The 12,264-nt window shown below is 40.7% G+C and overlaps 1 protein-coding gene across 1 annotated transcript; it reads left to right on the top strand.

The window, feature by feature from the left end:
* The first annotated feature begins 650 nt into the window (after positions 1-650).
* LOC120800629 lies at positions 651-12,248 on the top strand. The gene is made up of 9 exons (XM_040146870.1): positions 651-687; positions 6,765-6,836; positions 7,253-7,445; positions 8,386-8,487; positions 8,628-8,684; positions 9,910-10,009; positions 10,521-10,611; positions 10,716-10,794; positions 11,000-12,248. The coding sequence occupies exons 3-9, from the start codon at positions 7,390-7,392 to the stop codon at positions 11,265-11,267; spliced, it is 753 nt and encodes a 250-aa protein (XP_040002804.1). The 5' UTR covers positions 651-687; positions 6,765-6,836; positions 7,253-7,389; the 3' UTR covers positions 11,268-12,248.
* Positions 12,249-12,264: the final 16 nt, after the last annotated feature.

Here is a 12,264-nt window from a genome sequence, read left to right as displayed (position 1 = left end):
GAGTAAACCTCGGCCCGGCGTACAATCCTTGGAAAAAACTGCGGGACAAGAATGGCTTCAGATCCGACGCTGAGATGGCTTTCTTTCTCATAAATATGTGAGTAAAATACACTTTAGTGGAACCCACAGAAACCCTGTGGGTTCCTGGTGCCTCCCTCCCACAGTGGACTGAATTAAACCAGACTTAAAGATACTATATGTAACAATGTGAAGCAATTTACAAGAACTAATCGCCTTTTTATTGCAAACGCGTGAACGCAATGTAACGTAACTCGGTTTTTCTCGGTTGCCTAAAACAGCCTGTGGACTGATTTAGGACTCGGGACGAATTATCCGGGAAAAATCCAGAGGACGTGACGTTTATGCTCGCTCCCTGGTGCCTCGCCTCAGCGCCTCCCTTCCGCTCCCCCTCGGCGTCAACGGCGTGCGACGCTTAGCTGACCGTAGCTTAGAAATGCAGTCCGCTAACGTCAACACACGGCTGGCTCCCAGCACGACACAAAATCCATGTAGCCGCAAAAAACAAAAAGTTCCAACGGGAGAGGCCCGTCTGGCCAAGCGGACATGTGACAGACGTCGGGGGAAAACTAGGGTCAACATCGCCTGGGCACTTGATTCATGGAGGGACCTTCGTTTGGTCTTGGGGATCAAAACCGACCCCGAGCTGGCTTGCTTCCTGTTGGACAGGTGAACTAACATTAGTGCAAAGCATGTGAAATACATTGAGAGATTTTTTTTTTTTACCTGGCAGATATTGGCCAACGTTAGCTTGCCTGTTAACGCGGACGAATACCGTGTTGAGTGGATAGCATTAGCTGATTGATCCAGACTCCCCGGGCTGGTCCGGCTGGTAAATTGGCAATTTACAACAACTGAAGTACCCAACGCCAGATCCATGCAGGGGTAGCTAAAATACGGCTGTAAAAATACCATGACTCAATGACCGAGAGGATGTAAAGTGAAGGTTGTGTTACTTCTACGTCTCACATACTGAGCATGAACAACTCTAAAGAGGTACCGTGGCCAACAAGGATTACACAAAGCAAACTCGCATTTGTACAATAGCGCTCCCAGTACCACAACAATACATTACATCTCCCAGGACATAATCACTGAGCCATAAAACTAATTTTACTAAATTATAAGAGAAATATTAGCTTATCTCAATTTCACTAACTTAAAGTGGCAGTCTTGAAGACTTCAGCAAAACAAAGGTTCTTGTTTTTTTTTAATAAACACATCAGGCAGTAATTGGCCTTGTTTTCCCATCATTCTGTTGGCAGCCGTGATGCTGTGCACAACACGAGTCTGCGAACAGCAGGCTGTGGACAGGGCACAGTGAACCGAGCTGTTTACCTCGCTGAGAAGTTGGACGTGTGCAGACTGTTGCCCGCAGCTCTTCATCGAACAGCTCACTGTGGCTTCTCCTCCTCGTTCCATTACTCCCTGTAATACCTCAAACGGATCCGCTGTCCGAAGGTGCAGAATATGAATATGTTTTTGTAGATGCACTTGTGATGAACGATGGCGGTAAGTGCTAAGCTCGCTGACCCACATGTTGCATTTCCCAGGACTACTTCATAATAAAAGTCAGCTTGTGTTTCGCCACTTAAATGCTTCTAATGTAAAGCCTCAGGAGTAGGAAATATTTGGTTTGCATTAGCAGTAACTTAATACAGAAGTTTTTCTGGGAATGTCGCCACAGACACCCAGTTTATACTAGAAATATATAAATATTGCAATACTTTTATCAGCAGGACAAAGGCTCAATCACCATTGTGATTTCCCCCCCTTCGGCGAAAGAAACTGACTAAACATTTATTTGAATGAAAATCTTCGAGATTGCCACTTTAAATAAAACCACAAGTTCTAAATAGGAATTCACCGTCTTAACAGTCCATTAAGAGTGCTAAACATGACTTATTATCGTAGCTATCTTAGAAGACAACCAACTTTATCATTTAAACATGTATAAACAGTCATGAAGAATCAGATAACAGTCAACTCAGCCTCGTTTGGTGGTGTGTGGCACAGAAAACCGTGCTTGGTCAGAGTCCAGAGCGGGAAATCCAAAATTGTGGAATCATTTCGAGGTGGTAAAGGACAACCCCAAGAAGGTGACATGCAGACTCTGCAGGCAAACATGGCTTATCATCTGAAACATTTAAGTAGCCTAAGGTTAGCGACTTAGCACGGTCGGTCGCTCTACCTTTACAGAGCCCACATAAATATGCGCTACTAGGCATAGCCAAGTATTCATTAATTGTGTGATGTTCGCCAAAGCGTCAAAATACAATTTAACCAAATAAGCAATAAAAGACAGAAGGAACAATAAAGCACCACCAAGATCTGTATAGAGATATATGTTAATTATATACTTACAGTATATCATATGCATGTGTGTGTGTCTAGGTCCTTCACTGTCCCACAGGTTATGGCATGTTGATATATATTGGGCAGCAATATACACCTTCTCTCCTTCTCCTAGGAGTATTTTTAACTTTGACATGTCATTTAGCTCGCTGAAAGTTGGAATTACAGAATTGAATTGGTTAAAATAAGTGTTACTTATTTCATTGAATGATTTACATTTTTGGAGGAAGTGCATCTCTGTCTCAACGTCACCTGTCAAACACTGACCAAATGTTCTGTCTTCTTTTGGTTGCCATGATTTTTTGTGTCTACCCTGTTCGATTGTCAGTTTGTGGTCACTGAGCATAAACTTGGTCAGGATCTGCCTCTGCTTTCTATCTGTGACAATGCAGAGGTATTCTGCCAATTCATGGAAAACATTATAATCTAGTTTGGCTTTTAGTTTCTTCTCCTCAGTGTTTCAAATAGGTTTCTTTACATTGTGTTATAATTTGGTTTACTCTGATTGGAGGTTGGAAAGCAGTGTTGCTGTGAGACTGGTCAGTGTGTGTTTTAGAGGGGGGCAGACTGTGTTTTTTTTTTTGGTATATGTAAAATGTATCTGCATAATTCTGTGTTTAGAGATTCTGTTGGGTGTTTATCCCAATGGGTATAGCTATGATGACTGAGTGGATTCCATACTTCACTATAGTATAACAAAATGGGCAGGATAACACTATTAAATATTTTAAGCCAGATTTTAATTGGAATTTGAAAGTTTTACTGGGACTCTTCTAGAGTCCCAGTATGGCTGGACAGCAACAGGAACGTCTCTCCTATGCTCTGGCCACCATTGCAGTATTATGTGTTTCAAAAGCCTTAGCTCCTTTTTCGTGCATTCATTCAGCTCGTTGTACTTTTCCTCGCTCGCTGCGACATAGTTGAGCATAGATACACACACAAATTGTTTTGTGGTCTTTACAGACTGTGACCTGCTGTCCAAAGATGTAATGATGAAACTTTGTGCATGTGTGGACAATGCAGAGCATTTCTTGCTCTATTTGCGCATAACATGTTTTAGCATCGGTCAGAGACCTGGAGGATAAAGTAACTGGACGACTGTCCTGCAGGAGCACAGCACCCGGTGCTGCTAGCATCACAAAAAAAATCTCTACAGGCTCCGCTGGGTCATAGTACTCCAGTACTGATAGATGTGAGCACAAGTCCATAAGCCAGTCAAAGAACTTTTTCTGAGCCAGTTGCCATGCAAAGCCCACGTTGCTTTTGAGAAGCTGCCCCAGGGGTTTGTCTTCTTCACTGAGGTTTGGAATAAACGTGGACAAATATATTTCAAACCCAAGGAAGCAGCGGACCCCTTCTTTGTCCGTAGGCTGAGACATGCACCGGATTGCTTCAACCTTAGCCGGGTCTGTCTTTCGGACCATCTGCAGTCAGTAAGTGCCCCACATGCAGCACTTGGCTTTGCCAAATTTGACACTTGTTAAAGTTAAGTTTCAGGTTGTTGCCTCTAGAGGGGTGTCATCTTTGACAGGATTGTTTTGTTTTTTGTTTTGTTTTTTTCATTCAGCAGTATTTTGTAGGGAATCAAGCCTGACTATCAGACCTAACACTTCGGCTGTGGTTCTGCTGAGCACTCTTTCTTGTGCTATGTTCCCAACCTCAAACTTGGGCACTAGTGTCACGGTTTTTGTACTGGACTGTTGGATTTACCACAGCAACATGTCTAAGCTTGTGGTTGTAGGAGTGTAGCAGTGTGTAGGAGCATCTTAGTTCACCAGTGTGCAAGAGCTTCTGATAACTGTCCAGTGTCGTCGTGTTGCACCTGGCACCTGTATCTGTCCTGAATTTGACCTCCTGTGACAGTAAGCTGACCATTTGTCATCAGTTAATGACTCTGCAGGAGCCACAATTTTATTGAGATTAATGTTGAGAATTTCCTCATCTGCCTGCTCTTTTACTGGTTACTACACACTCAGTGTCTACACTGGATGTTTACAGCACACAACTTTGAACTTTCTGGATAGCGTGCCTTTTTACTTTGGCCAGCTATCTTGGGTTTAGCTGCCCCTGTAGACACTTGAAAGCATGCAGTACCATCTCTAATTTTTTTCATTTGTTTCTGTGACATCTCATATTGTTGTGGAATTTCTACGCCCTTGGGGAGCGTCAGATCCTGTCAGGTTCAGTGTACTCACAGGCCATTAAAAGCAGCCTTAAATCCTTGACAAAGTAATCAAAACTCTTACTTTTGCCTTGTTTCTTCTGTTTCAAGCAATGCTTTTTTTTTCCGTTTTCCTAGTATAGCTGGCAAACTTATCCAGGTCTTTTGTCGGGTCTTCTTTCTCACCCTCGGCCCAGTCCGGCATTTTGTTGACTCCTTTGCCTCGCCGGTCGATCCGTGTACCAAGCCAGTCTGCCTTTTGGTGAACAGATAGCTCAGACAATGGTCCATCAAACACAAATGCAGTGTCCCTCGACTCAGTCAAACCCCTGATATAAGTCAGCAGTATCCAAGTCAATCATAATGTGCTCCAACTGCGGCGCAGCTATAACTAAACTTTTTGTGAGTCTGTGCTGACAGTCTTCTGACACCATGTTAAATACTGTGACTCAATGACTGAGATGATGTGAACTGAACTTTGTGCTACTTTATTCTACATCTCACACACTGAACATGAACAGCAACTCAAAGGGGTACAGTGGCCAACAAGGATCATGCAAAGCAAATTTGCATTTGGACAATAGTGCTCCCAGCACACAAGAATACATTACAACAGCTAGCTGGCTAACCTTAGCTTGCTTGCTCAGTAACGTTATTGATAGCAAAATACTATCTAGGTGGATATGTTAGTTGGCTATATATGGTTGCCTAGCATACTTGTGTGAAATGTCAAACATTCAAGTGGAAGTTGGGAGTTTGGTTTGCTTACACTGATAACAGTTAGCATTTTGGATTATATGGTGTAAGGGGTATTTGTGCCATTTAAACCTTGTGCCAACGTTTCAGTCTACAAGCTACTGTGAAAGTGCTGGGGTCCTTTAAACCACCTAAACATAATCAGGAATAGGGTTTTTTAATTAAAGGGGTACTCCAGTGATTTAGTACTGCTCTTTTATAAAGTTGGAGAACTCACAACGTATTTAAAAATGGACAAAATTGCTGGAGCAGAGGCAGTCTCTAGTATGGGCTAATCCCCCAAAAAAGTTGAATCCTAAATTTATCATAATGGAACTCATGGAGGAACTCATGTCTTTCATTAGATGCCCCTAGCAGTCCTTAATGTCCAGTTCTGTCAAACCCAACATCTTTAATTTGTATTGCAGGAGGCTTTGTTAAAAAAAAAAAGGCCTCATTCATTCATTTATTCATTCAACCTTTAATGAGAGCAGTTCATTCTCTTTTGCATGGGCGGCTTTTGTACACGAGACAATAAAAGCAAAGGCAGAAATCCAACAGACAAATATAAAACTTAAAAGACTGCAAATAAACAACAAGGATAAAACTGAGAAAGTGGAAAAAAAATGATTAAAAATTAATCTTTATTGAATAAAATGATGTACAGTAAAATGTTGAGAACAAAATGCCAGGGGTAGTAAATGACAGGGAACCGTAAGAATAAAAATAAAAGATGATAAAGAAAATAAAAAAATAACAAGACAGTCCTAATTACATCAATATTCATTAAGGTTTTACAGCTTTATTACTGTACCAGATTATAACTGTCTTAATGTACCGCTCTAAAAATGTGCTTTTGTTGGATCATTTATATTTATATGAAACGTAATTATAAGATTGTAGCGTGTACTGTTGTTGTATGTTTGTATTTATTTTCTGTCATAAATTAAGAACCCAAATGTTAACTAAATAGAGTTAAATCAGCCATTGAATTATCAGTAATAAAGTAGTAGACAGGTGTTATACCACATTATTTGACCCGCCAGTTTCTGTGACCTGGGAAATTGGCTCACCGGACGTGATGTCAACTTATGATATCATCACGCTGTGAATAACAAATATGGCGGCCGAAGCTCCCAAAAAGTCATTTAATGCAATCTCTCCCGTCAAGAAGAAAAGGGTTAGGTCAGAGGAAGGCCAGCGGGCCAAAAGAGAAAGTGACAAAAGGCGCAGCAAGACGAGAATAACCATCGGTGCGGCAATTACTAAGTGGCAACAAGTTAAGAAACAGTGCGGTATCAAAACGGACCCAAAGATGGCTTTTATTCTGCTGGACAGGTGGGTTAGCTAACACCAGGTCCGTTCCGTCGTAACTGACTCTTCGGGACTGCGGCGCTAATGTAGTATAGAAACGTCTCATCTGTCTCCTTTGAGTGTGTTTTCATAAACTGTATGTATGAATCAACCAGCTAACTGAAATGTTTTATGGCTGCAGTTACCTTCGGACCAAGTCAGAGAGCCGACCCGAGCGGCCGAGCCTCGACAGGACCTCTTCAACCGAAACCTGGTGAGTGAGGGCCGGTGTGTGGGTTTGTTGGCTTTACCGGTACCACTTTCTGATAAGGCGCCGTTTTATGGGCTTTATAAGCTGTAAACAGTGTGGCCTTATTAAAGGATCGGTGAGTAGGATTTAGGGGGATCTATTAGCAGAAATGGAATAGTCTTCAGAAATTCTTCTTTCATTAGTGTATAATCACCTACGATTCGTTGTGTTTCCGTGAGCTTAGAATGAGCCCTTCACATCTACATAGGGAGCGGGTCCCCCTCCACGGCGCACGTTGAAGTGGCAGCTTGAATTTGGTGGCGCTACAGCGCCGGTTGGGAGACGAAGAAGAGAGACGGGGAATCGGCGGTTGCTTGTGCTGCCTAACAAGTTTGAGGGAGCAAAATTTTGATTAATGGAGGAACATACTTATTATTTAGCACAAGAAAGAGCAAGGGAGCGTGAATCCTCGTCGCCGAAGAAGTGGAAACTCGAAGAAGCAAAACGAAATCGGGACGGGCGACGGCAGAAGACAAGGATAAACATCGGCGTGGCCTTTCCCAGATGGAAATCGCTGATGGGGGCCGAATGTTTTCGGAGTGACGCCGAAGTGGCTTGTTTTCTGATGGACAGGTAATTTAGCCCAACAATCTCCATGCATTTTGTGAGTTAGCTTTAGCTAGCACATGGCCATAGTTACCAACACAAGAAACCCTTTTCCCCATGTCAATGTTGAAACATATCCAATTGCTACGAGGACTGTAATTTTACATTATCTTTGTTATTTGGACCTAATTAAACCTGGTGACATTACCAGATGAGCCCACAGCTGCTGAAAGTTGTTGCCAACAAAAGTGTAAAGCTTTGGAGCTCATGTCAGCCAACAACACAGCCATACATTGCAATTTGCAGTCCTGCTGGAAAACTTATATTACGCTTATTGCTACATATTAAATCAAAGCCCTGTGTTGTGCCAATCAAAAGTGGGAAATATTGTTCACTTGGTCAATTTTTATAAAAAAAAGTGCAATAGTTATTTTCCATGGCTTTTTCTAGTGTGCACATAGGTGTAATCTGATGCACAGGGTAAAATGCCATTGCCAAAAGGTTGCATTGTGTGCCTACAAGCTCCATTCATTGATATAAATAGTACTCTGTGTTTAGATTTTATTCCAAGAGATTAAAAAGAAACAAACCAAAACAATATGGTACACTAAGAGCACTTTTTTCATCCAAGTGAACAAAAGGTAGAGGACCCCTGGGCCTCTCCTGACTAAGCCTTCATAAAAAAAACTATGTACTTTGTTGTATGTAATTCACTGGCATATTAACATTCACAATGTTATAGACACTTGGCATACAGTATATTTTCCAGGTTGTTGTCTATCCATGCCCAAGATCCTGCTTGTAGTTGGCCTGATAAGTTTTTGAGCTATTGTAGATTTATTTTGGTATGTTTGTCCAGGCGAGCGAACCCTCCCAGCACCTTAGGACGGAACAGAATGTGTATTACAGAGGTATGCAACTGTGTCATGTAGCACTTATTTTCTTGATGTTGCTGTTGTTTCTCCAGCTATGAGACGGGTCTTGCAACACCGACTCACATGATGAGAAAACCTTTTCAAGTCACAGCTCCAGCAGTTTCTAGCATTGGTGCATCTAGTGGGATGGACAGGCAAGTCATCGCATTGCAAAAATCGTGCTGTCCTAATATGCTTGATTACAAACAAAAATTTGCTGATTAATGGGTTTTTCTTTTACAATTGTATCTCCATATGTGAGATGTATAGCACATGCTCTGGTTATTCTTTACAGAGATGAGCATCCGAATGTCATTGCAGAGGCCACAGAAATTCAGGGCCTTGAACAAAGGTAACTTTTCAGCAGTCAACTTATTTTCAGTACATGTCTTGTGTTTTGTATATCATGACTCCAGAGTGACTAAACATTTTCCTTGGTCAAACCAGTGCCACTGACATTAAGCAGGTCTGTCTCTGTGTATGTGTGTAGCATTTTTTATTTATTTATTTTCCTGACCTGCACTCTGTGAAGACCCACCCCTACTCTGCCTCTGATTGGCTCTGACTGTTATATTTTTCTTCACTGAATATGGGTGGGGAAAAAATAAGGCGTGTGTGCGTGTGTGTGTGTGTGAGAGAAACCGTGTCCTGAGCTCCTCTTTGAGCTATACTTCAACATTAAAACACCAATAATTATAATGCTGGTCCTCCCAGTATATTCTGTTGAATGTGAAAGGAGTCTCTTTTCACAGAAGAGCATCATGTCTGATGTAAGAGCATCTATCCATACAGACAAAGTGGATTACATGATTTGAATAAGTGTTGAGGGGCCTAGTTTGGAGAACTTTCATGCAGGAGTGTGTGGCAAACTGGTTCACCTAAGGGCAAAGGGCAAGATGGCCACACTGAGAGGGATAGACTGTAAGGACCTGGGAGCAGCGCACACTCTTGAGTTATTTGAGTTTGTCAGGCACTTTAAACATCAGTACTTTTCAAGGTTATTTTTTTAAACAATTGACATTACGATTTCTTGTTTGTGGTGTGAATTAAATAAAAAACATTTATCCGCGCCTTTATTCCTGTTTCCATCATTTATATAATGTGTTGAGAAATTAACAATGTGTATAGGAACTGTGACAAAAAAGGCAATGTTTAAAATTTTGGGTGCACCTAAATGAAAAGGTTAGGTGCACCAGTACAACCAATCTGAAATGTTAGTCTGGAGCCCTTTTAAAGCATTAGTAAATGATGTATCAAGTCATAGTCATTAATTACAGCTTATAAAACCTTTTCTAAATGATGCCTTATCAGAAAGTGGTGCTGTTTCATCTTTAGTACCACTTCTTCATAGTGGTACTTACATTACTGTTTGTGTAATAGATAAAGGCCATCTGAAAACATGCATATTGTAGCTTTTATTTTTAATTTGTCATTTTTAACTATAGAGTAACTATGAAGAATAATGGTTAAACATGTCAATCTTTATTGGTGCAAAAGAAACCCACAACCTACCTCAAGACACCTATGTGCAGGGAAGATTGATTTATACGCTTGTTCTTCTGTGTCTGTTTATTTAGTGAAAGTGTGCATTATGAATACCCGTTTATGAGTTCACCAAATGAAGTTGAACTGGAAACTTGTACTGCTCCTTCTGTCCAGTCATCTGAAAATGGAAAGGTAAATGTAACTCTGAACTCATGTACAGCTGAAACACTAGTTGATTAATCGCAGAATGCTCTGACAATTGTTTGTCTTTTTTTTTTTAAGCCAGAGCACCAAACATTCTTTGCTTCCAGCTTCTCTGTTTGTGTACCACCTTAAGGTGATATTTTTTTTTTTTTTTTTTTTTTTTTAATAAAATAACATGTCTGTACATATGATAAACTTCTTGCAACTGTTTTTGTCGTTGTGTGTTACACTGACAAAAGATTTGATTGCAAATTTTTGGAAGCGGTCTCTCACCAGGTTCTGCTTCCACCTTTGTTGATGATCTCATTCATTTCAGCTTGGGACACTGCATTTTCTCCACTTGTATTTTCTGCTGGATTTCAATTAATTATCTTTTAATTAAATCTTTATTGTATTTTGTGTTGCTGTAGTGTAAGATGTGCTATATAAATACAATTGTGATGCCTGTGTCCACTAAGTTGTGTTCTGATAGATTTCTGTTCCTTGCCCCATTTTAAAGGAGCCAGGGAAAAAAGATGCTTGTTGTCCAAGACCAAAACGTCAAGACGATTGGACAACAACCAAACAGACAGAAGATAAAGAAAATAGAGGTGACTCACCTTCACATTAGCAAAGTCCTTCTCCAACAACAACAAAAAAAAAATCTGAATATTGCAAGAATAACTGATTTCTGTTTTAAAATTGATCCACACAGATATTCAAGAAGACGAGGATGAAGAATTCAGCACCTCTTTAAGTGTAGGAGACGGACGTTATCTAGTGGACCTAGGGAGGTATGCCGATGTAACACTGATAAGATTTCCTCAGTCCTTATTATCAACCATATTTCCAGCTTCTGCACAACTTCTCTCATTTTAACCTAAAATTAGTGTTATATGTACATGCATTATCACAATACGCTGTATACAGAACATTGAAATAAGAGCTGATCTTTCCTATTCATGTGACTAGCTGTTGTACCTTTTCTGGCCCCTTCAGCTCCTCAGAGTTCATTGTTGATGAAGAGTGCATCCTCCAGCTGTTCAGGTCATGCCGGGAATGCAACAGACAGTGTACGGTTAGAAAACATGTCAGAGGACTAAAGCTTGTTGTTTACCAGACGTGCTGTTACTGTCAAAGCAGCTGTAAATGGACTAACCTGCCAGATGATGACGACAAAGATGATAGTGATTTCCAGATCAATGGGAAAGATACAGCACATGGACAGACCAACACGGCAATGTCGCCAAGCAGTAACACTAGCTGAGATAGTGTCGCGTCTGGAATGATACTCCAAGCGGACAGTGGTTGCACCGGGATTACGCTGAACCAGGAATATGCTCTAGTTCTTGTTTTAACCTGTGATATAGTGGACTAAGCAGCTGGACTTCTGGTTATTCTTCTGCTTTACTCTGGAATGTGGCACGGCGAACAGTTAAGTCACTATTTATGGTCAGGAGTGGGGCTGTTGCATCAAAACTGCACTTGATACAGCTTAACATGGGTTGTAACGGCAAAGATGGACCGTTCTCTTGACTCTCCATGGATTACCCTTTTTTAATTTTTTTTTTTTTTTTTTTTTTAAGTGTTCAGATTTACTCCTCCTTAGACATCATCCTTGTACCTATTTGTAGTTCCACTACGCCTGAACAAGGATTTGTTAAAATCAAGACCACCTTTACACCTGGCATTAACATGCAATCTGTATGTGCCATATTAGTTGACAGGTTCGCCAGACCAACCTCATTTATTTTCATATTGAGATCTGATCAGTGCACACTTCTTGACAAGAACACTTTTTAGCACCAGGGGTAAACATAAAGGCCTGTGGGTTGGATGTCGTTATTCAGATAATGTAATAAGATACAGATGGCACGTCAATGCCAGGTGTAAATGGGACCCAAATTTTAAGCTGTGAGTTAACCAAAATTTTTGATTTTCCTGTCCACTTCTTCAATTATCCTAAAGGAACTCCCTGTTATCATTTGAGGCCCAGCTGCATTCAGTTAGTTCAAGTATAACTCACAGAGCACTGCATTTTTTTTCTAGATCATTTTTCCTTTTCAGTCAAAAGACTTAATTTGATATTCACACAATACGGATTTGAAATTCACATGAACTCGTATTACTACAGCTAGAACTGCTTCATTACAGGATTTGTTCAGTGACTTACTTTATATATTTTTGAAACGCTTTGGTTAAGTGTATTAAAATAAGCTTAAACTTCAATAAAATACTAAAACAGTAACCTGCACTTCATAGAA

Source organism: Xiphias gladius, chromosome 15 (genome assembly GCF_016859285.1).
Source record: "Xiphias gladius isolate SHS-SW01 ecotype Sanya breed wild chromosome 15, ASM1685928v1, whole genome shotgun sequence".
NCBI classification, from domain to species: Eukaryota; Metazoa; Chordata; class Actinopteri; order Istiophoriformes; family Xiphiidae; genus Xiphias; species Xiphias gladius.
The sequence above is the reverse complement of the archived record's forward strand: the minus strand, read 5'-3'. Positions and strand labels throughout refer to the sequence as shown.

Bases quoted from the DNA above. Each gene is read 5' to 3' on its own strand.
- LOC120800629 (XM_040146870.1), top strand. From the start codon at position 7,390: ATGGGGGCCGAATGTTTTCGGAGTGACGCCGAAGTGGCTTGTTTTCTG. The intron at 8,488-8,627 runs GCAAGTCATCGC...TATTCTTTACAG, and splicing joins GCATCTAGTGGGATGGACAG to AGATGAGCATCCGAATGTCA. The intron at 10,612-10,715 runs GTGACTCACCTT...TGATCCACACAG, and splicing joins AGAAGATAAAGAAAATAGAG to ATATTCAAGAAGACGAGGAT.